The 27,283-nt window shown below is 59.9% G+C and overlaps 6 protein-coding genes across 6 annotated transcripts; 3 read left to right on the forward strand and 3 right to left on the reverse strand.

Moving 5' to 3' along the window:
* Window positions 1–617: 617 nt before the first annotated feature.
* On the forward strand, window positions 618–2,322 carry BJ171DRAFT_484685 (P-loop containing nucleoside triphosphate hydrolase protein). The gene is made up of 2 exons (XM_053109025.1): window positions 618–1,012; window positions 1,163–2,322. The coding sequence occupies exons 1-2, from the start codon at window positions 705–707 to the stop codon at window positions 2,136–2,138; spliced, it is 1,284 nt and encodes a 427-aa protein (XP_052971752.1). The 5' UTR covers window positions 618–704; the 3' UTR covers window positions 2,139–2,322.
* Window positions 2,323–2,841: 519 nt separating this feature from the next.
* On the forward strand, window positions 2,842–6,813 carry BJ171DRAFT_5602 (uncharacterized protein). Its single transcript, XM_053113213.1, has 4 exons — window positions 2,842–3,091; window positions 3,168–3,219; window positions 3,552–6,013; window positions 6,112–6,813. Exons 1-4 carry the CDS (start codon window positions 3,034–3,036, stop codon window positions 6,735–6,737), a joined length of 3,198 nt encoding a protein of 1,065 aa, XP_052971753.1. The 5' UTR covers window positions 2,842–3,033; the 3' UTR covers window positions 6,738–6,813.
* Window positions 6,814–7,398: 585 nt separating this feature from the next.
* Window positions 7,399–10,336, reverse strand: BJ171DRAFT_453827 (uncharacterized protein; the record flags this gene model as incomplete). Its single annotated transcript, XM_053108230.1, has 11 exons — window positions 10,101–10,336; window positions 9,732–9,893; window positions 9,458–9,608; window positions 9,271–9,341; window positions 8,889–9,018; window positions 8,629–8,760; window positions 8,351–8,461; window positions 8,187–8,212; window positions 7,941–8,078; window positions 7,737–7,796; window positions 7,399–7,611 (listed from the first exon to the last, which is right to left on the reverse strand). Exons 1-11 carry the CDS (start codon window positions 10,248–10,250, stop codon window positions 7,399–7,401), a joined length of 1,344 nt encoding a protein of 447 aa, XP_052971754.1. The 5' UTR covers window positions 10,251–10,336.
* Window positions 10,337–11,047: 711 nt separating this feature from the next.
* On the forward strand, window positions 11,048–12,329 carry BJ171DRAFT_436835 (P-loop containing nucleoside triphosphate hydrolase protein). Its single transcript, XM_053107961.1, has 2 exons — window positions 11,048–11,354; window positions 11,566–12,329. Exons 1-2 carry the CDS (start codon window positions 11,124–11,126, stop codon window positions 12,229–12,231), a joined length of 897 nt encoding a protein of 298 aa, XP_052971755.1. The 5' UTR covers window positions 11,048–11,123; the 3' UTR covers window positions 12,232–12,329.
* Window positions 12,330–12,401: 72 nt separating this feature from the next.
* On the reverse strand, window positions 12,402–14,948 carry BJ171DRAFT_484690 (uncharacterized protein). The gene is made up of 5 exons (XM_053109026.1): window positions 14,589–14,948; window positions 14,196–14,320; window positions 13,554–13,985; window positions 13,012–13,458; window positions 12,402–12,899 (listed from the first exon to the last, which is right to left on the reverse strand). The coding sequence occupies exons 1-5, from the start codon at window positions 14,704–14,706 to the stop codon at window positions 12,552–12,554; spliced, it is 1,470 nt and encodes a 489-aa protein (XP_052971756.1). The 5' UTR covers window positions 14,707–14,948; the 3' UTR covers window positions 12,402–12,551.
* Window positions 14,949–18,719: 3,771 nt separating this feature from the next.
* BJ171DRAFT_436843 (uncharacterized protein) lies at window positions 18,720–26,239 on the reverse strand. Its single transcript, XM_053107962.1, has 4 exons — window positions 25,538–26,239; window positions 24,856–25,381; window positions 19,750–24,585; window positions 18,720–19,633 (listed from the first exon to the last, which is right to left on the reverse strand). The coding sequence occupies exons 1-4, from the start codon at window positions 25,796–25,798 to the stop codon at window positions 19,062–19,064; spliced, it is 6,195 nt and encodes a 2,064-aa protein (XP_052971757.1). The 5' UTR covers window positions 25,799–26,239; the 3' UTR covers window positions 18,720–19,061.
* Between the last annotated feature and the right edge of the window lie 1,044 nt (window positions 26,240–27,283).

Genomic DNA, 27,283 nt, shown 5'->3' on the forward strand with positions numbered 1-27,283 from the left:
CCATCTACGATCTCTTCAGCCAGTCCCAGCTGCAGATGCTGCTGCTGGCCTGGGTCCCGGTCCACTTTGGCAACTACATCAACACCGGCATCTACGTCGTCGACATGTTCAGTGAGTGTTGTGCAGCCGAGTAGAGACGAGCCGAGACGAGCCCTGTCCCCGGTGCTGCTCTCGTTCCGCACAGCAGCATGTCCTCGGGGTGGCTCTGTCTCTCGGGTGACTGTCCGTTCCCGCAGTGCTGACTCTCGACTCGCCCCACAGCAACCTCCGCCATCGTCACCATCGGCCTCGCCCTTGCCAAGTACATCTGGGACAACATCGGCAGCTGGATGCTCGCTTCCGAAGACATCAGTCTCCGCGTCGAGTACTTCCGCATCGACTCGTACGGCGAGCGCTGTGTCAACGAGCACTATCTGTCGCTCGCCTGGCTGATCTCCAAGCTGGCCAAGGGCCAGGAGGTCGGCGAGTTCCGGCTCGTCCCCTTCGAGTCCTCGGCCGGCATTTCTGGTACTCTCGCTGCCGGCTCAGCAGCAATGAGCAAGCCCGCAGCCTCAGAGTCGGACCCGACCAAGGAGCCTGAGGGCGACGCCAAGCCGGGCAAGAGCGAGCTCGGTGCAGACGGCGCCATCTCGAACGACTCGGACGATGTCGATGACGAGGACATCTCGGACTTCAACATCCTCCCCGTCGACAACAGCAAGAGCATGAAGCTCCAGGACGACGGCGACACCTTCCGCGTCTGGTTCGAAAAGGCCGACAATGGCGAGGAAACCAACAACTCGGAGTCGTCTCGCTCGATGCGCGCCGGAGCCGAGCCCACCATCGTCATCTGCCCCGAGACCCCCGGCAAAAAGTACAACGTCGAGTGGATCCGCAACTGGGTCATCAAGGTCGCCCGCCAGTTCGAGCGCCATCAGAAGCGCAACAAGACCCGAGGCCGCTACGAGCGAGTCGCTGCCTCCTGGGACGCCGGCTCATACTACTGGAACATGACCTGCACTCTGCACTCGAGGTGAGCCATGCACCGTGAATCGGGCAGCCGGGATCGGGTCGCTTCTGTTGGTGCCAGCACATGCCTCGGTCCATCGCACCGACACAGCACCCATCGTCGCCCTGGCCATCTGCTTCGTCGCTGACCCACGCTGCCTGTGCATCTATCCAGCCGCGGCATCGACGCCGTTTCGCTCGACATGGCCCAGGAGAAGCAGTTGCGCAAGGACATTGCCACCTTCACGGCCGATCGCGAGTTCTACGCCCGCATGGGCATTCCCTACCGCCGCGGCTATCTGTTCTCAGGCCGACCGGGCACCGGCAAGTCCAGCCTGGTCAACGCCCTGTCCTCGTCGCTCAACCGCGACCTCTACTACATCAACCTCCGGGAGATCAAGGACGACAGCGCCCTGCAGTCGGCCTTCTCCAGCATCCCCAAGAACTCGGTGATTGTCTTTGAGGACATTGATGCCCAGTCCAAGACGGTGCACTCGCGGACCAGCCGTGCCCTGCTGCATGCCGAGATGCCTGCCTTTGAGGACATTAGCATCATGGGTCCTTCGCTGGACCAGAAGGCCAGGCTGCTGCCTTCGACTGGCTTCACCCTCTCGGCGCTGCTCAACTGCCTCGACGGCTATGTCACCGAGGAGGGCATGATTGTCATCATGACGAGCAACCACCCCGAAGTCCTGGACCCGGCCCTGATCCGGCCCGGCCGCATCGACCTACACATGGACCTGGGCTACTGCACCCAGTACCAGTTTGCGCACATGTACCGCGCCGTCATGGACGATCCTGCTGCTGTGCTCGAGGGCGTCGAGACCCTCCCCGAGCACGTCATCTCCCCTGCCGACGCCATGCGGATCATGATCCTGAACCGGGCTGCTCCCGACAGCGTGGTCCCGGAGCTCCTGAAGCGGGCCTCGGAGATCCAGGCTGGCGCAAAGTCCGAGTGGGAGATTGAGCAGGCGATCAAGGAAGCGTATCGGGCACAGCAGGAGCGCGAGGAAGAGCAGAAGCGCGAGGAAGAGCAGAAGCAGAATGAGAAAGAGAAGGCCGAGAACGGCGACTCGGACGGCAAGGACGGCAAGGACGCTTCGGCCGAGAAGGACACTTCTGGATCCAAGCCAAGCGACGGCGACTCGTAAACTGGCTGATATACTGCCAACAGCGGTCCAAGCACCACCGACTTGGCACCCGCCTCATGTGCATCCATCCCATCCCATTAATACCCACTCTGTATCATCTCATCGACCTGCTCTCTGCATGCACACCTGGACACTCCACGATGGTGCGGCTGTCTCGCACGCCAATATACACATGTCCAGTCCATGACTCTTGCTGCCCATGAGACAACCAGGACGGCGTAAGACCCGGGCCGATCTGATTCTGCTGAGTGGAAGGTCGATTCGGCTTCATTTCACAGCCTCTGCTATGTGACAGCACTTGGGTGCACGGCAGACACCGTAGTGACGATATACATGATCGATGGCCATGAGTTATCTCCAGCGACCTCATTTTTTGAGAGGGAGTCAATGCGAGCCTCTCAACTGCGGTCAGCGTCTTGCATTGATCCATCATCCCACAGCCGTCGCAGTCGTCTGTCACGGACGGCAGAGTAGCATGCACAAACTCCGCTCTCCGTATCGAATGTCGTCCTCGGCGCGTCGCTGCCAAGCCACGGCTCGAATGCACTCCAGCCGCACCGAGCATGCGACACACAGGTGACACTATCGCGCACGACAAGCGCGTCGCAGTCAGGTGACTGTCGTGCTAATGAAGTCTTCATCTGCCCTTTTCTGGCGCATATGAGCTGGCCCAATCCGTCCCAGTCTGGCGGTGTGGCTTCTTCAGCTCCATCACCACAACCACCTGGTGGATCGCCCCAACACCCACGCCCGAGTTGTTCTCAAGCCGTGCGGGAATCGCCGCCCAACTGTCTCGATACCGCATCGCCGTCGCCAAGCACGCATCTGACCGCCCTGCTGTGGGCTCGTGCCAAACCTCTCTCCTGCGATACCCCTGGAAGCGAACACTGCAAGCATGACCCGCTCGACTTCGGCCAACAGCCTCGAGCAGAATCCGTCAGCAGCGTCCAATGGTGGGTTCTCTGCGTGTGTCGCATGTCATCGGAGCCTCGATGCTGACGCTACATTTGATGTCCTTGGTATCTTCAGCACGCAGCCGCTCGGAGCGGGTGGCGGCCAGGAAGCGCAAGGTCGGCGCAAGGTGAGCGTCTCCACCGCCGCTGATTCATGACGACCGGTCCCTGGATCAGAGAACCGATCCGGCGTCCGATCGTGCTGGGAGCTGGATTGGGGCCGAGGCCGCTCCGTCCTGAGCGTCGTTATGAGTCCCCGCATCATGGTCGAGTCTTCTGCAGACCCATTCGTCAGCGCCTCTATGCGAGCTCCGACTCGGCTCTTGTTTCGAAGGCCTTCTCGTTCTCGTTGGCCGGCCTGCAAGCCAATCCAACCCGTTCCGTCCCTAACATGCCCTCGATCCCTTATCTTTGCGATGATATGCTCGCCTCTATTCCATCGCCCGCACCATGAACAAAGCCTCGCCAAGTTCGAGCAAAAGACGCCCAACTTCTTTGCCCTCCCGCCGTCCCTCTCGTCGTTGAGAAATCGGCCCCGCCCAGCCCGTGCTACAACCGCACCCGCCAAAAGCAACCCGCCAGAACCCACCAGCGCATCCAACAGACACGCTGCCGCCGTCACCGCCGACGACTCGGACTCGGATGAATCGCTTCCGGATCGCCACGATCCCCCTGCTGCCTTGTCTGCGGAGCCCACTGTCCAGCCTGTCTCGGATCCAGCTGCCGAGTCGGACGCTGTCCCGCCGCTTGCAGACCCTCCTCCTCCCCATCACCTCAGTGAAGACCCCAACACGAGCTGCAGCGCGCCGGACGACTCCCAAGAGCTTGAGGCGCAGGACATTCCATCGCAGGACATTGCATCGCAGGACATCTCGATGCAGGACGCTTCGCCACTGATCGCTCCGACACCTGATATCGAATCCCTCAACATGACCTCACAAAGCGCCCAGCTTCCGAATCCTCAGTCTCACGACGTATCGACGTCCCGCTCACAATCGCCCTTTCTGTCCGACGTCATGGGCTCTCAGATCAACCCCAGTCCGTCTCTTCTGGACTCGCCTCTCTCGATCGACGACAAAGCCGGCAGCCAGTCAGCCTCAGGCACCACGCAGCCGTTGGACCTGCCAATAGCGCATGCCGACATCGCCGCCACTTCCTCTTCATCCCTCCTCAGTGACGACCTCTCGAGTGAAATGGTCTCGTCCGCCCTGTCAAACCTGGACTCGACTTCACTACAGTCCTCCACCCACCCTGTCAACTTATCTGTCACCACCAGTCATGACCAGGCTGGGTCGTTATCACATCCCCAAACACCATCCGCCGCCTCGTTAGAGGCAGCGGTTCAACACATCAAGCCGACCGATACAGCGCCGGTCGTTCCCCTTCCCGCCAGCCCACCCAAAGACTTGCTTCATGAGCTGCATCTGCCACTCGACACGCACGCCACCGACGCGGGTATGATCCAAGTCGATAGCCAGATCTTTGAGAGCATCGACCAGTTCTGTGGCACAAATGCATCGCACGACGACCAGGCCTGGGACTTGCTCATGGAAGAGATGACGCATGCCACTCCCGCGCGACCGCGCGATCCGAAGACTTTGACCGAAGCGCTCAAGTCCAAAATCGGTGCGCTTGAGCACTCGGATGCACAATCACTGCTGTCGCCCCAGCCACCCACGCCTCTGCCATCATTTTTAAAGCCCAAAGGAGACGTTGCCGAGCTGACACTGACGTCCGACGCCAAGCTGCGCCTCGCTACCTCGGCTCGAGATGAAGATGGCGATTCCAAACCAATTGCTGCCGAATCATCATCAAGCAGCGCCGATGAGGCAGCCGAGGCAGTCGAAGCAGACGCCCCTGCTGATATGAACTCACGACCGGCCCAGCAGACGCAAACCGACTTGCATCCCGAGTCTTGTGACCGTGATGATGTTGACTCTGAATTGGCATCCCTCGAGATTGCGCATGCCGCTTCCAAGACCGCCTCCTTCGACTCCGACGTTGCGTCCCCGCGTAGGGAGCGCCACGACGTAACCCATGCAGATTCACAAAGCCGATATCCAGGCAGCAAGTTTACGGAGCCCGCTGCAGAGTCCCATGTCGGGACAAGGCGTCGGGTAACCTTCTCCGGCTCTGTCTGGAATACGTACTCTCCTCCGCGGTCTCCGGATTATGGCGATGTGTCGGAGGAGGATCGTGACGAGCAGGATCTCAGCGAGGACGCTACTGCAGATCTACAGCGCGCAGAATCAAAGGGAAGGCTGCTGCCGGAGCCTACGCCCTTCGGTAATGGCAATGCTGTGGAAAGCAGAGACCAGGCTGGAGACCATAGCAACCACGACAGCTTCAGCGACAACCCGGACGAACCGGAAGGAGATCACGACTACGGCAACGGCGCCGGTGGCCTGCCCGGCGATGGAGATGCTGAAGTCAACGTGCGTCGTGATAGAAATGCCAGTAGACTCGGCAGATATGACCTATCGGACAGCGATTCGCAAGGCACCCCCCCTCCTGTGGCAAGATACCAGCCACAAGCATCCCCTTTTGCGCGCTCGCCGTCCGTGGACTGGACAGAGCATGACGAGTCGGCTGTATCGAGCCACAGGTCACCGAGCCCATCCAGGGAGGTCGCGGCAGCTCAAAAGGACAAAGACGCCCGTCCTGCTTTGGCTTCTCTGCCCACCGACGACTCGCAGACTCCTCTTCGCAAAGCTGGGAGATCCGCTTCCACACGCACACCCGGTCGCAAGAGCCACGAGACCAGGGACATCAAAGATACCGCGGCACCAGTCCTCGCGAAGCGGCCGGCAGTCAAGGCTCCAAGCAAGCAGCCGAGGCCCCAGCACATCCAGAAACAGTCCCAAATGCTGACGGAAACCAATGCGACTCCTCCAAGAACGCGACAGGCGTGTCGGAGAGCAGGTATATGGTCGGATCCGGTGGGCCTCAGTCACACAAGGTCGAGCAAACCTCGAGTGCTGGCCAGGATGCTGACCGCCTTCCTTTGTTCTCGCGCACAGGACTGGTTTTAAAGCAAACTTTGGACCGATGGGGCGGCTCTCTACAGACGCAGGTTGCTCGGATAGCTGAGAACGACTCGGTCGCGGATGCTGTTTCGGGACCGTCGCGGTCCGTCCCCTCCGTAGAGCCTGTCGCCAGAAAGCCCCCTTCCCTCCGCCGTCCCCAGCCAAGCGCCACTGCCAATGGAACACACGATCGCAAACGAACGGCCCCGACTCGGAGCCACTATCCAGACTCGGACACACCGCCTGATGATGACGATGATGACGACGACCTTCCCCAGACTGCTGCCACAGATCGGTGGAGAGCCGCCCTGTCTGAGAGCGCGTCGGAGGACGAAGCCGCTGTTCAAAGCCAGCGACGGTCGCAAAGCGCTCAGCGATATCGGCAGAATGTGCCATCCGATCCGTTGCCACAGCCCCGAACACGACAGCAGAGCAAGCGTAAGCGCGAGCCAGCGGCGTCCCAGGACAACGACAGTTCGGACGAGCACGAGGTCGAGGACGAAGAGGAGGAGGAAGCCCCGCGCCGCACACGTCGGAAAGGAGCGAAAGCCAAGAAGCTGACGCTCCCTCGCTCACAGCGACGCCAGAAGCATGTCCATGTTGTGATCGACTCGGATTGATTTAGACCGACTGCGCAACGTGAAACGACACTCCCCCGACTCTAATGATTGAGAACCGCTGTGGTTATGGCGGCTGAATACACGCATACCCATTCCCGAAATGGACATCACCCAAACCGCCGTCGACCTTCGTGGTGTTATCCCGCGGTGCTCAGACTTGGTCTGCTGTCCGCAACGGGTTCACCCCACCAGCATCCAAGAGCAGAAGTGTGAGCTCGTGCTGGAGCAGATGCATGCGGCTATGAATGCCCTCATCAACAATGAGGGCGACATTCCCTCTCTTGTGGGTGCGTTGCGCTTTTACTTTTGAATACACTCCAAGCACGTCTGCGACAGATGGGGTGCGATTGCACCGCCACGCCAGCAACGCCGTAGTCACAGGGAGGACGGCATTGGCTATTTGGTCGGTACTACTTGGACTGCCCCATTGACTCGCGATTATCGTAGGACCAGAATCCGCGGCAATCGCTGCATGACGCAAAAACCGGGCGACCCCGTCGTGAAAGTTAGCCAGCCGAGCAACAAAAGTCAAACACCGCTGGATACGCGGCAGTGCGATGCTCTGACTCTACCAGCCCCCGTGAGCACTCCGGCAGCGCTAAGCATGAACATGCGACTTACACCAGGATGTTGATGATTGTGCCTCCAACTCCGCTGTCGATCAGATCTGCTGATATCGATTGCATGGGTCGCGTTCGTATCCCGCAACGGCAACCATCATGAGTCCGTGTCGCTCTCCAATCAAGCGAAACCACAGCGCCACCGTCCTCGATGGGGACCCAGTCGCAAACACCCAGTGCAACTTTGGTTTTGACTTGCCTTGACACCGGATCTGCCTGTATGTCTTAGGATTGGCCATGTCGATGATTTCGTTCTGACAAATGTGCCCGATTTAGGACGCGAGGGGGGGGGGAGGAACAGCAATCAGCGTGTAGTCTAGACTTTCGGAGCAGGGCCAAGTAGAGCAGGACCAGTTCCTGCACCGGCCGATACACTTACAATCACGTCGTCGACCGGAGGCGTTTCGTGTCCAAACGCAACCATTTTCGCACAAACACCCTGGAAGGCCCAGGACATGGTCAGATTGGTTGGTTCCAACACATCTATGCCGACAGCATATCGGGTTGATGGCTCGGAAACACAGTGCCGATCAGCACCCTCACTCTGGAGGACAGCGACAGCATAGCATCTCCCGCTCCAAACCTTGAAGAAATAGCCCAGCACAAAGTCGTCGAGGTAGCCGCACGAGTTGATGTCGAGCAGCCGGAAGCAGTACGTAATGGCCTCGGGTGTCTGGATATTCTCCATCGCCAGAACAAAGTCCAGAAAGGCCTTGTAGTCCTATGTGTACGGCACAGCCGGGGCGGCAATGAGCGTATACAAGGGGCGGCACTGGAGTCAGCCCAAATCGCACGGTCGATCTCCGCTGGCAATGCGACAAGGACTTACCATTTCTCCGCCATAGGTTTGGTACTCTGGATCGGCACAGAGAATCCGTGTCAGCGAGGGCGCCGGTACCAACTCAAAGCTCCAAATCTCGCGCGCTGGGGCCACGCACTTGGATATGTGACTTCAGCAAGCAAGACCGTCTATCATCGCGGACGCCCTCTTACCTTGAAACACTCGATCGGTGAACAGTTCGGTGAAGGTCCCGCTGCTGTACTTTGCGAGCTCCCGGCGGCTCAGCATTCCGTTGTGGTCCATGTCCAAGTTGAGGTACTGGCCTGTTGATCGCAAGGCCAGAAGACCTGCATCAGGAGAGCGACTTGAACGAGTCCCGGACGCAAGGACGGCGCACACAGTCCAACCCACAGAGATGGCGAGCGCGGCAGCGTTGGGGTTATTGATGCTCAGCGGGGCGATTTCGCCTCAGCCATCAGGCACGACTTACCGTAGACCCGCAGTGATGAATACGCCGAGAACCAGTTGGTTTTGACAGCGTCGGCGTTCAGATCTCGATCCCGGAGCTCGAACAGTTCCGTGAGGATGGGAGAGAGAAGAATGCTGGTGATGGAGATCTTGCCTGTGTGTCGAGTCGAAGCAAGTGCAAGCCATCAGTTGACCGGGCGACAGTCCAGCCACCAACAGGTTTCAGACAGATAACCGTCGCGCAGCCTTATCGATCCCGATGCTGCCGGTGCCTGTCCATACCTATCCGCATTGGGTCGAGGAAGAATGAAAACTTGCGCACCGCCGTGCACACATAAAACTTGTGCAGATGCTCGTTCAGGTCATCCAGATTCATTTGGGGGATCAGATCTTCGATGTACATTTGCAGGTCCTGTTTTCGAGGAGGATCGGCATGTTGGTGGTGTATAGAACGGGGCTCAGTGGACGCTCGGTTTGAGATGGAAAGAATGTACCAAAGATGGTCTCGTCGGCTCGGAATGGACTCCAATGCCAGGCACATCGCCAGGCACATCGCCAGGCACATCGCCAGGCACATCGCCAGGCACATCGCAGGATGCCGAGCGATTCTCATCGATAAATGTTCAGCTCGAGTCGGAGATGCGACTCAGCCAAGACAACTCACATCTTCAGTTAGATAGCCATCGCAGTCAGCGTCGTATGCGCCCAGATCGAGCCGTCCCTGAAAGAGCGACACTGGATCCAAGGTCAGTCAGGTACAGCTGGATCTTTTGATATCATTTGCGGCGGAGATGTCTTGTGCAAGACCGAGTCTGCAGAGGAGCCAACGCTTTGAATGCCAGGACAGATACCTTTGCGCATGAGGTAGTTGAAGTACTGGCAGATGGAGATGGTGTTCTGGCCTTCCTTCAAGAGCCGCAGAAAGGTCGACGGCAGAAAGTACTGGTGGAACTTTGCCGGCAGGCGGAACTTGATGTTGCAATAGTCGGTGTAGGTGATTCTCTGTGGTCACCAGAGATCCGCCACGACGAGCGCCAGAATCGAGAGCGTTCGATGCGATGAGAAACACCAAACCGCCTTTGGCACACTTGCTCTTGACGACTCGAGTCCCCCCCCCAGCCATACCCGGTCCTCCTGTGCGATTTCTTCGTCGGTTGCATCAAAGATGAGGGCATCCCACAGCATATCGAGCTCATCTCCGGACAAGACATTATCGGCCTGCTGATCCGAGAATGCATCGTACGCTTCCCGCTGCAGCAGCTGCTGGAGATGGCTTGTTGTCCGCCTCTGGGATGCCGCAAGCCCAGGATGGAAGTTGATGGGGACAGCCGGGCGCACCCGAACGGATTCGACATATGGGTAATGAATGGCGAGCATGGATTAGCTGATGTGCTGATTCTCTTGGGACAGCCGAGCCGGGTCCAGGCGGGAGCATTAGGCGGGCCGGACAGCGGCATTGGATGCACCCAGCTCCGGTGGGGTGGCTGCGATTACATTGGTGAAGAACTTGGGGATGCCAGTGCGCTGCGATGAGCCTGGGGCAGACGAGCTGTTGGTTTGGATGAGGCGATTGAATGTTTCGTGGTCGATGGCGGCGCTGCTGGGAACAGGAGCATCGCCAAACTTTTCGCGGAGCAGCTCCATTGAGGCAGAGTTGGGGTTTCAGCTGAAAGTCGAGGCCAGGGCAGTGCTTGGGGGGGGGCGATGGTCGGTGGGCGAGACGAGATCAGGAGCAAGACAGAAGCAGACGGAGCGGGTGCTGCGACGGATGTTGGGGCAGAGCGCACGATGGGGCGACGCCGATGAGCATGAGCTTGCTTTGGGACGGCGCCGGTGGTCGACTGCATGGCGCTGCGATTAAGCGAACGGGACACTTTCACACGCTGATGACTTATGTATTGGTTGATATTGATCGATCTGACTGAACGGCTTTGATCGGCACCCAAACCAGCGATATCGCTCTTTGTCCTGCGTCTTCCCTCATTCAAGATATGGCTTCTTGCTCTGACCCGCAGTGATTTGCAGTGACTGCGTCTGCAGCGACTCACTGGTTCCGTCGTGCCCACTCACTCCATGCATCTCCCTCATTCAGGGAAATGACTGACCCACTTGGTCGAGTGTGATATGATCCGACTACGCCGTGTTTGCCGGATGAGACGATGCGTCCCATTGTTTCTTCAATACGCTGCTCACTCCCCACCCCAAACGCATCGCACTCGACCCACCGCTGACAACGCCGAGCCCGTTGGGGTGCATGCGATTCGGCCACCCGCCAGTGTCCTCGGGCCAGCAGCGACCCATATGCGTCCGTCCTCGGCAATGGGGTTTGGGGAGGTCGGATGGCGGCTGCTCTTGTTGGCGGCCAGCCTTGGATGACTCGCAATTTTCCACCAGGCACCTATTTGAACCCACCGTCGCCTGCCCCGTCCACCGCCAGCACACATCGCCGCTCGTCTCCTCGATCGGGCCTGCATCCAAGCTCTCGCCTGCTTTTCTACCTCTTGATCCACATCCGCCATGTCCCACGATCCCTCGCTCGCTGTCCAAGTCACCCACCTGGACTTTGGATACGGTGGCCCCCAGATCCTCCGCGACGTCAACCTCAGCCTCGAGCGGGGCTCCCGCTGCCTGCTCATCGGCGCTAACGGTGCAGGCAAGTCCACGCTGCTCAAGGTCCTCTCGGGCAAGCGCCTGACCAAGGGCAACATCAAGGCCTTGGGCAAGAACCCCTTCTTTGAAGGATCTGTGGTAAGCTGCCATTCACACACCTCGCTGGATTTGGGCGGCTCCGGCGATCTGTCACTACAAGCGAGCCCGAGGTCCGTGGATGGTTGAGGCGCTCGCTCGGTACTGGATCGGAATTGCATTCTGGTCTGGATCAACCAGCAGATGGGCCATCGCCCGCTCAACACACCATCCGTCGACTGCTCGGTGCTCATCCATCTACGCTCATCGACAGGGCGTGACCTATCTCGGAACCGAATGGGCTCTGAACCCCGTCGTCCATCGTGAGCTTGCCGTTGCTCGACTGCTCAAGACCATGGGCGCCGAGCGACATCCAGAGCGCTGCGCCCGCCTCCTCGAGATCCTGGATGTCAACCCAGACTGGACCATGAACGAGGTCTCGGACGGCCAGCGGCGCCGTGTGCAAATCGTCCTTGGGCTGCTGGAGCCCTGGGATCTGCTCCTGATGGATGAGGTCACCGTCGACCTCGACGTCCTCGTGCGCTCCAACCTGCTCAAGTTTCTGAAGGAAGAAACCGAGTCCCGCCAGGCAACGATCATCTATGCAACCCACATCTTTGACGGCATCGGCGGATGGCCTACGCATGTGGCGCACATGTGGGAGGGCCAAATCGATCTTGTCCGCGATGTCAACGAAGGCTTTCCTGAGCTCGAGGAGGAGCGTGACCGGCTGCTCAAGTCAGGATCGACTCTGGCCACGATCGACAACTCGCCGCTGCTGTGTGTTGTTGAGAAGTGGCTGGCGGCCGACTACCAGAAGCGAGGTCTGACGGGCCGCCGCAATCCCGAAGGCAAGGTCATGACAAAGTGGGATATCCTCAGCGAGAACATGAGGGCATTCGGCGACAAGTACTACAACTACTACACCAACAAGGACTAGACCCGAGGGCCGACGCACTTGTTTCTGTGGCTCTGAGGTTTGTGACTGAGGCCATAGCCCTGTCGATTCAACAATACATTTGCCCAGCGTCGCCATAACACTGCAGCCCAGGATTATCTTTGAGCCGCCCGCAATTACGGGAGGCGGAAGTTGTCCGGTAGAGGCTATGCTTTCAGACGCACGAGAGACAGGTGTATTCAGTATCCAGGAAGAGAGCGACCACGCTCCTTGATAACAAGACATCTCGTTCACATCGACATGGTGAAGCTGGACTCCGCATCTGCCTCGCGGCATGATGGACGGCCCACAACCAGCCGGATCTATGCTTTGGCAGCCCTCGCCTCGTGCACCAGCCTGAGCATCTCCTCGGTGCTGACGATCTTCTCCCGCGGCTTGCCGAGTTTCTGTCCCTGCTCCCTTTCGTAGGCGTCGATGGCCTTCCATTCGGAAAACGAAACGGCGTCGACAGCCTTTGCTGCACTCGTGCCCAGCACCCCTGCGGCTCCCGAAACAGACGCAAGGGCATCCTCCTTGGCCTCGAGATCCTGGTGAATGTCCTCCAGGACCATGGTCGAGGTTTCGTTGGCGTCGTGCATGGTTGTGGCGATAACTCCGGTCGGCCCCCGTTTCAGCCAGCCGGCGACATAGAGCCGTGGGATAATCTTTCCCTGGAGCACAGCCAAGCATGTATCGCATCAGCAAATTCGCTCGATGGCACGGTCCCACTCAGCCAACCCTCCTCAATGTCGCTCTGCTGCTGCAACTCGAATGACAACAAACCTGGCTATCCAGGGCCCGGCCTTTGTTGTTCGGAACGACCCCCCGGCGAGAGTCAAAGTGCAGCCCAGGAATCCCGGTGCCTTTGTACCCAACGCTGCGGAACAGCAGGCCGGCCGGGATCTCGGTGAAGGACCCAGTCCCGACAGCAACGGCGTCGTCCCGCAGTTCATTGTCTTCAAACTTGACCGCCGCAAGCCTGGCCCCGGATGAGTCCGGCACGGCTGCTCGCGGGGTTTTGAGGAAGTGGACGGTCAGTGTCTTGGGCCGAGGCGAATCGGCAGGCTCCTGCGGCTTGACCAGGATCTCCAGCAGCCGTTTGCGAGGCCGGTCCTTGGTCAGGGCAGCCTTGTGCTCGCTCACGGTTTTTTCGACATAGTCACGATCGATGATGAAGCGGGTGTTGGGCATGCCCATGATCTCTCGCAGCTCCTTGGAGGTGAAGGCGATCTGCCGAAAGGGCCCAAGGACGACCATGCGCAAGGTCAGAGCCACGGAGCCGACAGGTATCATAGAGGGTCGGTGCAGCCGACACACCGACTCACCTGCAGCGGCCCTCGGCGGCCCACAATATGGACATGCTTCACGCTGCTCTTACGCAGAGCCTCCAGCGCATGCTCGCATATGTCGGTCTTTTCGAGCTCCTCTATCGGCGACAGGAGAATGCGGGCAACATCCAACGCCACATTGCCCTGGCCGACCACAATCGCTGTTTCGGTGTCGAGGTTGGGCGCCAGGTCCTTGAAATCTGGGTGGCCGTTGTACCAGCCCACAAAGGATCTGGCCGAGTGAATGCCCTGCAGACTATCCTCGTTGTCGATGCCGAGATGCCGGTCCTCGCTTGCGCCGTAGGAGAGCACGGTGTAGTGGTAGTTGCTCTGGATGGCCTGAAGCGGGACCGAGTCGCCGACACGGATATTGCCGTAAAACTGGAACCGGTCGTTGGCGCCGATGGTTTCAAACTTGTTGATGACGTTCTGTAGACATCATGGGCACGAACGTGAGCAAGAGCAAGAGCATGGGGCGAAAGAAGCAGAAGCATCGTGTCCTCGAGCGACCCGGCCAAGAGGACTCGGACACGATCGATCATCCTATTCGGTCTGTTCGTTCTGTTCGTCCTTCTCGTCCTGCTCGTTGATTGCACTCGTCCATCAAAGCAAAGATCGATGCCATGTTGGGCCTGATACCTTGACTTCGGGATGATCGGGCGCAACGCCGAACCGAACGAGACCAAACGGCACCGGAAGCGATTCGTACATGTCGACTTGAACACGCTCGTTCTTGAGCAGATTGTGTGCCGTATAGAATCCCGCTGGTGCATAGCAAGGTCATATTCACTCATGGTTAGCGACAGTCATGGTTAGCGTGAGCGATGAGGCTTGATGCAGACGAGCGCACAGGTGTGGACGACGACGATGATGGAGGCAAAGGCAGGAGAGTCGTTCGCAATGCATCGCACAGGAGGACAACTGTGCGCTCGGATCGCTGTTGATGCGACATGGTCGTGATTGCCGCAGTTTTCGAGGGGCGAAGCCCAGCACTGCACATGGATGTGTTCTGGGGATGTGGTGCTGGCTCACCTGGGCCGCTGCCAATGATGGCGACTTTGATCGGGTGTGCGCTGGTCGCTGTGGAGTACAGTCTTGCAAAGGCATGGACGGCCAAGCGGCGGTTGGTGCGAATCGAGGGCGGGAACATGATGGCGGCGGGGAAGAGGAGGCAGCAGCACCCAGGCCCGATGGGGTTGAGGCGGAAGAGGGGCGACGATGGCAATGATGGCAATCAGAGCAGCAAAAGCAACAACAGCGACAAAAGCGACAGGGAAAAACGAAGCCGGATCGCGGTCCCGGTGCGCGGTCTCCCTGAGCCGAACCAGATCAGATCAAATCAGACGAAATCAAATCAGACCAAATCCATCGGATCGGGTGGGCTGTCTTTCCGACGGAGCCGCTGGCCACTGAGAAAGGGAGGGGGAGGCATTTCAAACCAGCTGCCCGCCGCCAGACGCCGCCAAAGCACACTTGCGGTTGCTCAGGTATTGTTATTGGCATGTGTTCATTTTTACAGGCAATCCAATAAAAAACGGGACACCCGGGTTTTGACCATTGATCAAATATTTTGTTACCCAATGTTATCGCGCGCTGGCCATGACCATTCGCCACACATCCGACTTTCGCACCGCCGCATTGCGATGCTACGCCCTCATCCATAGCCTGCGTAAGGTCGCCTCCATATTCAGTGTGTCCAAGAGCACCATCCATCGATGGCACCGAGGATGCAAGCTGGATGACCCATCCCGAGTCCCAGCTCGCAGATCCACTTTCTTCGAGCAGGCATGTCCAGTCATTCGCACCCTGATTGAACAGGACCCGTTCCAGACTGGTCCTGTGTTGCGATGCAAGCTCGAGTCCATCCTCCAGAGGAAAGTATCACTCTCACTCTGCCACACTGCCATCCACCGAGCAGGTCTCTCACACAAGAGGGCAACACACCTCTACAAGTCCAAGCGACTGGATGAGCGAGTGGCACAGTTCAGGGACCAGGCCCGCTCCATCGACCCACGACGATTCGTTTTTGTCGACGAGACGGGGATCAGGAAATCCATTTTCCCTCTTTACGGATACTCACCGAAGGGTACTCCGCTTCGCCAGCGCAATCACATGAAACACAAGTCTGTCTCGGCTGCATTTGCCATCAACCACTCTGGTGTGCTGCATCGCATGTACATCCCCACATCATTCAAGACACACTCGATGGTCGAGTTCTTTGAGCGAGCGGGCTTCCCAGACGACTCTGTGATTGTGATGGACAATGTCAGCATGCACAAGACAATGCCTGTCCTGGACTGCATCGAGCGCCGAGGATGGTCAGTGGTCCTCGCCCACCTGCCTCACCCGACTTCAATCCCATCGAGAACTTCTTTGGGATTGTGAAGCATCAGTACAGGAAGGCAGCAGCGCTGAATGCGTCCGAGGGGTTCAAGGTCGGGATGGTGACCCTGTTTGAGTCTGCCGTTCGGAGGGTGCTTCCAGATGTCTTCCCACGGCTGATTGAGCGAGCGATGCGCTTCTGGGGTTGAGTTCCCTCCAATCAAGCCGCCATTTTCGCGTTCACATCCCTGGCTTGAACCTCTCGGCGATTTTTGAACAGGGTCACTTCCCCAACCAGCCCGCGCAGACGGGTTCCTGCTCTCGGGTATAAATGCCACACCTTCGTCCTGCTGCTTTCTTCCATCATCTCGCCTTGATCTGATCATCGCGCTATTGTACGATAAAAAAAAGTCTCTGCTCTGACCAGTACCACTGGCAGGCATCCAGCATCCTCTGCCCCCATGCCTCCGAAGCGCAAGGGTACCGGTGATGGCCAGCCTCGGCCACCCAGGCCCAAGAAAGCCAAGTCACAGTCGGAGCCTGTCTCTGGTTCGTATTCTGATCCCACGCATGCTTGTTCGTCTGTTGCTCCGTCGCTCACCACCACTGCTTCTGCAGATCCAATGGATGTCGATCCCACCGAGCCTGGTCCCTCATCTGGTCCCTCATCTGGTCCCATCAAGCGATGTCGCCAGTGCGACGGTACCGACCACGAACGCTGCAACACTAGCAAGTGTCCCAAATACCGGCCCCTCAAGAGTTCTGTCGTCCCACTCGTGGATGGAAGGTCATCCGCCCCTCAGTTCAGCTGCTTCAAGCAGACGATGGATGGCTGTTGTCTCAATCCCGCTCTCCGCGACAAGATCCAGGCCACCGTCGAGGCCATGACCCAGATCCAGTTCGAGGCATCCAGGCTGCTCAACCTGCACATCCTCCGGTGCATCGAGCAGGATCTTCCCGTCCCTGTCATCTCCAAGTCCACCCCTGCTTTCGTTCGCCAATGCTTCACGATTGTCGAGGCCGATGCCCTCTCGACGGCCAGGGACAATGAGAAATACAACGAGCATCTGATCAAATCCTTTCGCGACTACCAGACCACTCGGCACGCAGACCTGCCTCCGGCCCCTCGTCTGCCTGATGGTGCTCACAGTCAGCTTCTCACCCTGGCTGTCAATGCCTATGCCACCAACTGCACCACCCACCTCAACCTGGCCTACTGGCGACTCCTTCGCCGCTTCTACGCTGCCGTCTTCCCAGCCAACAAGCACAAGCACGAAGCCATCGAGGCCTGTCTCGAGCTCTTCGAGAAACCAGGGCAGACTCCACCCAAGGCCGATCTCGAGTTCCTCTACCCGGACTTTGGCCACGTCCTGGACGAGTTTCGGTACAGCAACGACCAGGACCGCTTCCGGGCCCTCCATCGCCTCTCACACCATGTGGGAATCCTCGCCCGAGACAAGATGGTCGACAATGTCCACAAGTGGATCGACTGTGACATGCCCGCCCTCCGAGTCACCGAGCTGCAGCGCCAGGCCAAGCTGGACGAGCTCACTGCCCGAGGCATTCCCTCCGACGACAAGCGATTCACCACGGCCAAGTCTGAGCTCGGCACCACCAAGGCCAAGATCAACAAGCTGGCATCCAGGATCAACTGGGCACTCAAGCAGCTCGCTCTCGACACTCCTCCGGCCGTGTGCACGATAGTTCCTCTATGCACTGCCACGGCCAAGTATGTCAAGATCGACACGGTCGCACTCTGGGAGCTCCTTGGTCCAAAGAAGCGCCTTGGACTCACCCGGGACAAGCTCAAGGATGAAGGTGAGGACGGCATCAACAACCAGGATCGTCTCTGGCGCAGTTGCTTCAAGCTGCGTAGTTCCCTCTTCCAAGAGCGGGACGTGAACAAGAAACTGTTCAACTACGAGATCAGTACCGATGGAATTGGATGCACCATCGGTCTCGTCAAGTTTCTGCCTCGAACCGATCACACCGAGACCATCGAGCCTCCTCCGACTGCCGAGCAGCGTATCCAGGCCCACATCGGCGACCCAGACCCCGAACGCACCACTTGGATTGGCATCGATCCTGGAGTCGGCTCCATCTTCACGGCGGTCATCCAAGCACCAGGCCACCAAGACGAGGTGGTCTCATTCTCCAATGGCCACTACCAGCAAATGTGTGGCCATACGTCCAACACCGACTGGCATAACGCCAAGAAGAAGCAACTCGACATCGAGACCTGGATGTCGACCACTCCCTCGCCCAAGGTGTCGTCCTCGGAGGCTTTCAAGGTCCATCTCACCCATGTCCTGCGACCGGAGCTACGAGTGCAGCTCGACTTCCACCTTGGCAAGAAGGCCCGTCACCATCGCTTCACGGACCACAGGAGACGCCAAGTGGCCGTCGACAGGATGTGCAAGGCCGTCCTGAAGCACGCCCCGATACGGACCGATGTGGTGATCGCCTTTGGCAATGCGTCATGGCGTCAAGGCAAGGGCTATGCATCCAGCCCTCGGAGGCAGCGGTACTTTGAGCAATTCGAGCACCACCGACGCCGTCCCAATCACCCTCATGGAAGCGTCAAGGTGGCCTCGACGAACGAGTTCAACACCTCGCAAGTGCGCTCCAAGTGCCTGGAGCCAGTTCGATTGGAAGGACTCGATTCGCCCAATGTTGCGAATTCCCACTTTGTCAGGAGCTGCAAGAATCCCAGCTGCCGGACAGTGTGGAATCGCGACGTCAATGCGGCGCGCAACATGATCACAGCATGCAGGTCGATTGTGGAGATCGGAGAGCGACCGGCGGTCTTCACTCGGAGGCTGCCAAAGTGATCTGTTTTATTTCTTGTGGCTTTGCTTGACGCAAGCACAGCACATACTACATGTTCATGGAAGCGGCTGTGGTGTCCCGTTTTTTTCTGAATAAAGTGTATTGGTATTTACATTTGCAGTCGCGGCTGTGCCCGAGGGCCACCGGCAGCATCAGAGGCACTGCCGAGCAGATGGAGGTGGAGGCGAGTGCCCAAGCAAGCGAGTGCAGTCAAAAACAGTAGTGGCATAAAGCGCCAGGGAATGCGAAGATGGACAAAGAAAGGCCGTGAGAACAGGAAGAGCACAAAAGCAGAAAGGGGACAGGGATGAGGGGGGGGGAGAAAGGAGGATGCGGTGATGGCCCGCCGCCTCCTTACTCGAGGCGCTTCTGCATGCCTCCGGTGACAGGCAGGCGGGTTCCGCCCATGAGATCAATGTCGATCTCGCGGGCAGCCTGTCGGCCTTCGTTGATGCCCCAGACGATCAAGCTCTGGCCGCGGCGGCAGTCACCGGCGGCATAGACACCGGGAACGGTGGTGCTGTACTTGCCCTTCGGGGTCTCGATGTTGGTGCGGCCGTCCTGCTTGACGCTGAGCTGCTTGATGACCTCGTTCTCGGGGCCCATGAAGCCCATGGCGAGCAGCACGAGGTCGGCCTCGAAGAAGGTCTCGGAGCCGCGGATCTCCTGCATGCTCCACTGGCCCTTCTCGTTCTTGGTCCACTCAACACGGACAGTCTTGATGCCCTTGATGTTGCCCTTGCCGTCCGAGATGAACTCCTTGGACAGGACGCAGTACTCACGGGGGTCCTTGCCGTGGATCATCTGCACCTCGGCGTGGCCGTAGTCGACCTTGAAGACACGAGGGTACTGGGGCCAGGGGTTCTCCTTGCCACGGAAGGTCGTGGGCTGGGGCAGCAGCTCAAAGTTGACGATGGAGGTGGCGCCTGAGCGAGCGAGCAAGAGAAGAGTCATAGGTTGTGTAAGCACAGGCGTTCAAGCATCGCCGTTCGTATTCGGCTCGGCCGACAGACTCTGCTGAATCGACCGACGACTAACTTACCATGGCGAAGAGAGGTGGCGATACAATCCGTGCCCGTGTCGCCGCCGCCAATGACGACGACCTTCTTGCCCTTGGCGCTCAAGTAAGTGCCATCGGTGAGCTCCGAGTCGAGCAGCGACTTGGTGTTCTTCTGCAGGAACTCCATGGCAAAGTGGATGCCGTTGAGGTTGCGGCCGGGGATGGGCAGGTCGCGGGGCCAGGTGGCGCCGGTGGCGAGCAGGATGGCATCGTTCTCGCTCTGGATGGTCAGGGCGTCAACGTCCTTGCCGACGTGGGCGCCGGTGACAAAGTTGACACCCTCGGCAGCGAGCAGATCAACACGGCGCTGGACAATCTTCTTGTCGAGCTTCATGTTGGGGATGCCGTACATGAGGAGACCGCCGATGCGGTCGTTGCGCTCGTAGACGGTGACCAAGTGGCCAGCCTTGTTGAGCTGGTCGGCGGCGGCAAGGCCGGCGGGGCCAGAGCCAACGATAGCAACCTTCATGCCAGTGCGGACGGCAGGCGGGTTGGGCACGATCCAGCCCTCCTCGAAGCCGCGGTCGATGATGGCGCACTCGATCGACTTGATCGACACGGGCAGCTCGTTGATGCCGAGGACACAGGCACCCTCGCAGGGGGCGGGGCAGACGCGGCCGGTGAACTCGGGGAAGTTGTTGGTCAAGAGCAGACGGGCAAGGGCCTCCTTCCAGTTGTCCTTGAAGACGAGGTCGTTCCACTTGGGGATGACGTTGCTGATGGGGCAGCCGTTGTCGGACTGGCAGAAGGGCACACCGCAGTCCATGCAGCGGGCGGCCTGGACCTTGAGCTCGTCGGGGTTCAGGCGGGCGTTGATCTCCTTGTAGTCCTTGACGCGCATGCGAGCGTTGCGGTAGTGGTCGCCCTGGCGCTTGTACAGCTTGAAGCCGCGGACCTTGTCGACGTTCTCGATGCGCTTCTTGGCCATGGCCTCGTCAACGGCACCGTCCTCAATGTCGAGGATGGCGGGCTCGGCCTTCTGTGGCTGAGGAGCGGGCTCGACGGGCTCGACAGCGGCGGCGGCAGCAGCAGCAGCCTCGGCCTTGGCCTTGAGCAGCACAGCCTTGTAGTCGCGGGGGAAGACCTTGACAAACTTGGGCAGGATGGTCTCCCAGTTGTTGATGACCTTGGTGGCGATATTGGAGCCGGTGAGGGTGCGGTGGTCGTCAATGAGGTTGTGGAGGTGCTCAATGTCCTCCTGCTCGGTGACGTAGTCGAGGTCGACGAGCTCGGGGTTGCAGCGGCTGCGGAAGGTACCGTCCAGATCGAGGACGTAGGCAATACCACCGCTCATACCGGCAGCAAAGTTGCGGCCGGTCTTGCCGAGGATGACGGCGTAGCCGCCGGTCATGTACTCGCAACCGTGGTCACCGCAGCCCTCGACGACGGCAGTGGCACCCGAGTTGCGGACACAGAAGCGCTCGGCAGCGATACCGCTGAAGAAGGCGCGGCCCGAGGTGGCGCCGTACAGGCAGACGTTGCCGACAATGACGTTCTCCTCGTTCTTGAACTTGGAGACCTTGGGAGGGTAGACAACGACCTGGCCACCCGAGAGACCCTTGCCGACATAGTCGTTGGCATCGCCCTCGAGCTCCATGGTGATACCCTTGGCCATGAAGGCGCCAAAGGACTGGCCGGCAGAGCCAGTCAGCTTGATGTGGATGGTGCCGTCGGGCAGGCCGTCCTCGCCAAAGTTCTTGGAGACGTGGTAGCTGAGGGTGGCGCCAAAGGCACGGTCGGTGTTGACGACCTTGTCGACGAGCTGGACAGCCTTCTGCTCCTGCAGGGCGGGGGTGGCCTGCTCGATCAGGCGGTTGTCGACGCGCTTGTACAGCAGATGGTCCTGCTCCTTGACCTTGAAGGTGGCCGCTCCGGGGCGGAGGCTGAAGGCCGGGGTGAGGATGGGCGAGAGGTCGAGGTTGTTGGTCTTGGGGTTCTTGAGGACGTTGTTGACCTTGAGCATGTCGGCGCGGCCAACCATCTCGTTGATGGTGCGGAAGCCGAGCTGGGCCATGATGGTGCGGCACTCCTCGGCGACGTAGTAGAAGAAGTTGATGACGTCCTCGGGCTTGCCGGCAAACTTGGCGCGGAGCTCGGGATCCTGGGTGGCAATGCCGACGGGGCAGGTGTTGAGGTGGCACTTGCGCATCATGGTGCAGCCCAGGGCAATGAGGGGCGTGGTGGCAAAGCCCCACTCCTCGGCGCCGAGCAGACAGGCAATGGCAACATCGCGGCCGGTCTTGATTTGACCATCGGTCTGGAGGCAGATGCGGCCACGCAGATCGTTGAGGACCAGGGTCTGGTGGGTCTCGGCAAGACCGAGCTCCCAGGGCAGACCGGCGTAGTTGATACCGGTCCAGCGCGAGGCACCCGTGCCACCGTCGTGGCCCGAGATGAGGATGTGGTCAGCCTTGGCCTTGGCGACACCCGAGGCAATGATACCGACACCGACCTCAGAGACGAGCTTGACACTGATGCGGGCAACCGGGTTCGAGCATTTGAGATCGTAGATGAGCTGCTTGAGATCCTCGATCGAGTAGATGTCGTGGTGGGGAGGGGGCGAGATCAGACCGACGCCGGGGGTGGACTTGCGGGTCTTGGCAATGCCGCCAGTGACCTTGTAGCCGGGAAGCTCACCGCCCTCTCCGGGCTTGGCGCCCTGGGCCATCTTGATCTGGAGCTCGTCGGCATCCGACAGGTAGTAGCTGGTGACACCGAAACGGCCCGAGGCAACCTGCTTGATGGCCGAGCGCATCGAGTCGCCGTTGGCCAGGGGAGTGGAGCGGGCGGGGTCCTCGCCACCCTCGCCGGTGTTGCTCTTGCCGCCGAGCTTGTTCATGGCGATGGCGAGGGCAGAGTGGGCCTCCATCGAGATGGAGCCGTAGGACATGGCGCCCGTGCAGAAGCGCTTGACGATCTCGGTCCAGGACTCGACCTCGTCGATGGGGACGGGCTTGGCATTGTCAAAGTTGAAGTCGAGCATGCCGCGCAGGGTGCAGTTCTTGATCTGCTCGTACGCCTGGCGCGAGTAGGTCTCGTAGGCGTGGTTGTTCTTGCGGCGGACGGCGTCCTGGACGTTGCCGATGGTGACGGGGTCGTTGATGTGGGCCTCGCCGTTGTCGCGCCAGTGGTAGTCGCCCGACTCGGGGAGGACCTCGACGGAGACGGTTTCGCGGACGGGCCAGGCGGTCTCGTGGAAGGACAGAGCATCCTTGGCGAGGACGTCAAAACCGACACCCTTGATGCGCGAGGCTGTGCCGGCAAAGCAGCGATCGACCACGGAGCCGTCGATACCGAGGGCCTCAAAGATCTGGGCGCCCTTGTAACTGGCCAGGGTCGAGATACCCATCTTGGACATGACCTTCTTGATGCCGTCGTTGCTGGCCTTGATGAAGTTGTAAACAATCTTCTCGGGGGTCATGTCGCCCTTGAAGGCACCCTCACGCTTGAGCTTGAGCATCGAGTCAAAGGCCAGGTAGGGGCAGATGGCGTCGGCACCGTAGCCGAGGAGGACACAGAAGTGGTGGACCTCGCGGGCCTCGCCCGTCTCGCAGACAAGAGCAATCTTGGAGCGCTGCTTGTTCTTGACGAGGTAGTGGTGGACGCCGCCCATGGCAATCACGGTCGAGATGGCGACACGCGATTCGCTGATATTGGCATCGGAGAGGATGGCAATCTTGTGGCCGTCGGCAATGGCCTGCGAGACCTCGGCGCAGACGCGGTCGAGGGTCTGGGTGTAGCCATCGACGCCGAGCTCCTTGGGGTAGGTGATGTCGATGGTCTGGACGGACCAGTTGGGCTTGAACTGCGAGATGCTCTTGATGGCGCTGAGGTCCTCGATGGAGAGGATGGGCGAGGGCAGCAGCAGGCGGTGGCACTGGCCGGGCTCCATCTCGAGGATGTTGCCCTCGGGGCCGACGTAGCAGGCCAGGGACATGACAATCTCCTCGCGGATGGGGTCGATGGGCGGGTTGGTGACCTGGGCAAAGAGCTGGCGGAAGTAGTCGTAGACGACGCGGGACTGGCGCGAGAGACAGGCAAGAGGGGTGTCCTTGCCCATGGAGCCAAGAGCCTCCTTGCCGTCGTTGACCATGGGGCTGATGATCATGTTGAGCTGCTCGAGACTGAAGCCAAAGGCAAGCAGCTTCTTGTCCTCAAAGATCTTGGCCTCGTCGAGGGGAGCGCGTGTGTACAGGCCGTTCTCCTTGGCCCAGGCGCGGACGTCGTCGAGGCGGATCATGTTCTCGGTGATCCAGTTGGCGAAGGGTTTCTGGGCGCAGATCTCCATCTTGAGCTCGTTGTCGTCGACGATGCGGCCCTGCTCGGTGTCGACGAGCAGCATGCGGCCGGGCTGCAGACGGCCCTTGGCGGTGATGGTGGCGGGGTCGACGTTGATGGTGCCGACCTCGGAAGCGCAGATCATGATGTCGTCCTCGGTGGTGTAGTAGCGGCAGGGGCGCAGGCCGTTGCGATCGAGGCAGGCACCGACGTAGCGGCCATCGGAGAAGGTGAAGAGCGCGGGGCCATCCCAGGGCTCCATCAGGCAGGCAGCCCACTCGTAGAAGGCGCGCTTCTCGGGCTCCATGTTGGGCTGGTTCTGCCAGGCTTCGGGGACCATCATCATGACGGCCTCGGGGAGGGACATGACGCCGTTCATGACGAGGAGCTCGAGGACGTTGTCAAAGGCAGCCGAGTCGGAGCCGCCCTCCTCGACGATGGGGTAGAGGGCCTCGATCTTGTCGCCAAAGTTGTCCGACTTCATGACACCCTCGCGGGCACGCATCCAGTTCTTGTTGCCGCGCAGGGTGTTGATCTCGCCTGCCAGAGAGAGAGTGGAGGGCGTGAGCACGGGGATGTGGCGGGGTGGCACGTGGTGTGATGTGGCACACGCGCAGCAGGTATGTGCAACCATGGGGCAGCGATGCAGGGGCGCAGCCAACCGATAGTGCGGGCGCGACGGGGTGGGGAAGTGGGGGGTGATTGGGCGATGCAGGATGCAGGGTGATGCAATGCGATGCGATGCGATGCGATGCAATGCGATGCGACGCAAGACGGCGAAATGCGATGCGGACAGCGCAGGCTACTCACCGTTGTGGGCACACCATCTCATGGGCTGGGCACGGTCCCAGGAGGGGAAGGTGTTGGTGGAGAAGCGCGAGTGGACCAGACAAAAGTGGGCCTGGAAGTCGGGGTGGTTCAGATCCTTGAAGTACTGGTAGACCTGCGAGGGCGACAGCTGTCCCTTGTAGACAATGTTGCGGCTCGAGAGCGAGCAGATGTAGAACCACTTGCGGAGGGTGATGGCGTGGGTGGACATCTTTCGCAGGTAGTACAGCTGGCGCTCAAAGCGCTGCTGGTCAAACTCCTCCGAGGACGACTCGGGGACGACAAAGGGCTGGTAGATGGCGGGCTCCTTGGATTTGGAGGAGGGTCCCAGCATCGAGTTGTCGGTGGGGACGGGGCGCCAGCACAGGACGCGAAGGCCCAGCGAGACAGCAATGTCGTTGAAGGTCTGCTGTGACTCGTGCAGAACGACCTCGTCGGGCTTGAGGTAAACGTTGCCGACGGCGTATCTGCCGGCAGCAGGGAGCTCGACGTCAAACTGCTGCTTGACCTGGAAATCGGAAAGAGCGGCAGGGGAGGATCAGCACAGATGCCACCCGAGCGGAGCATCAAGTCGAGTCAAGCCAACCGTTCAGTCCGGTCCAGTCCTGTCCCGTCCAGAGCCGCGCGAATGCATCCTGAGCCACTATCCAGCCGCGCTGCTTACCTCGGCAGCGAGGAATTCGTGGGGAATAGAGCACATGGCACCAGCACCGTCGCCGTCTCTAACATCAGCACCGACGGCACCACGGTGGGTCATATTGCAGAGCAGTGAGGAGGCATCGCGGACGATTTTGTGGGAGGCCTGTCCCTTCACATGGACGACGAATCCGACACCGCAAGCGTCTTTCTCGAGCTCGGGGTTATAGAGACCTTGAGAGGCCGGAAGAACGTCGGCCCATGAGGAGGAAGTTTCAGCAGGAGACATCTGCAGACGAAAGTAGCGAGGGAAAGCGGCGTGTGAGCGATGTGGGGGTTGAACGCCAGGAGTGAGAGAAGGACTGATGGGAACGAGAGTGCAAGGGCCGCTGCTGATCCAGAGGCTGGTTCGCCAGAGAGAGGATATCAAGAGAGTAGCGGCGATCGACGGCTCGATCGGATGAGGGAGATGAGGGGTGATCGCGATCCACAGCGGCCTTTTAGCAAGCCGCGGGAAACAGCAGGGGGGGGGGTAAACGGATGGAGGCGATCCAGCCAGTTTGCAGCCTCGCCCTCCTCTCCCCAATGCAGCCCAGTCATCGCCGTCATCGCCAGCCACATGGGCCGCCGGCACCAGGTCCGGGTGGGAGGATTGCGAGATCGCAATGATCCCACACCGGGCCGAGTGGAAGGCAAACAGACCAAGCAGACAAGGCAGCGGGGAGTGGTGGATCGACCGGCCGGGATGCAAGGGCGCTTGGTCGATCCGGGATCAAAGCGGCGCACGCCCCATTGCGAAACGGCCCCATCCCGGCTGGCTCCCACGGCACGCCCCAACGGCGGGTCAAGACAGAAGGGAGCGGCCGTACCTTTTGCTTCGACGGGATTAAGACTATGTGTGAGAGGGAAGCTTTGGATGGGGTTTAAATAGCCGGCACAGTCGAACGGGATATTCGTGCGGGAGAAGCTCTGGGCTAAGACGCGGGGGGGGGATCGATGCTACGAGATTAAGGCGACGGGCTGCTCTATCGACGAACACAGCCGCGGAGCGCTGGGGGGGAATGCTGTTCCAAGAATCACAGAGACGAGGTAGAAAAAACTCACCAGCAGACGCAGCGGGTGCCAGGCGCTTATATAGCCAGGATGGGATAGGAGATAGTACGATCGGCCAGCGCTCCTGAGATAATCTGCTGATTTGGTGGGACAAGCGGGAGATAAACGACACGAGACAGTTCCGAAATCGACCGAACAAGCGCGGCCGGCCACGGGGTGGCTGCCCCTTGGCCGCGGCGCACAAGGCGAGGGCGTCTCGGCGGGGGCGAGAAGCGCACGAGGAGCAGCGAGGCCGCGGCGAGGGCGGCCCTGGCGAGAGCGTCACTTGAGCAGAGTCAGCGCTCCAGCGCCGGCGTGACCCGCGGGGACAAGCTGGGAGCGCAAAAGGATGCCCACCGCGAGGGCAGGCGAGGGCGGGCGAGGTGAGGGCGAGAGCAGCAGGTGGGTGCATGTCGACGATGTTTGCATGTCGGCGGTGTTGCATGTCGATGGTGTTGCATGTCGATGGTGTTGCATGTCGATGGTGGTTGCATGTCGATGGTGGTTACTTCTCGATGGGGTTTCTCCCCCCTTCAACCCCGTCAGATCCGCAGACCCTCGAGTCGCATGAGTCCTGCTGCTATCTCGTTCGTGGCAGCCGCCTTGTCGTCTGTCCCACAGGGCAACGGCAGTACATGCCCATGTTGCGGCCTTCTATCGCTGATAGCAGCCGCTCGCGCGC

This window comes from Polychytrium aggregatum, assembly GCF_025602895.1.
Source record: "Polychytrium aggregatum strain JEL109 chromosome Unknown BJ171scaffold_1, whole genome shotgun sequence".
Classification (NCBI taxonomy): Eukaryota; Fungi; Chytridiomycota; class Chytridiomycetes; order Polychytriales; genus Polychytrium; species Polychytrium aggregatum.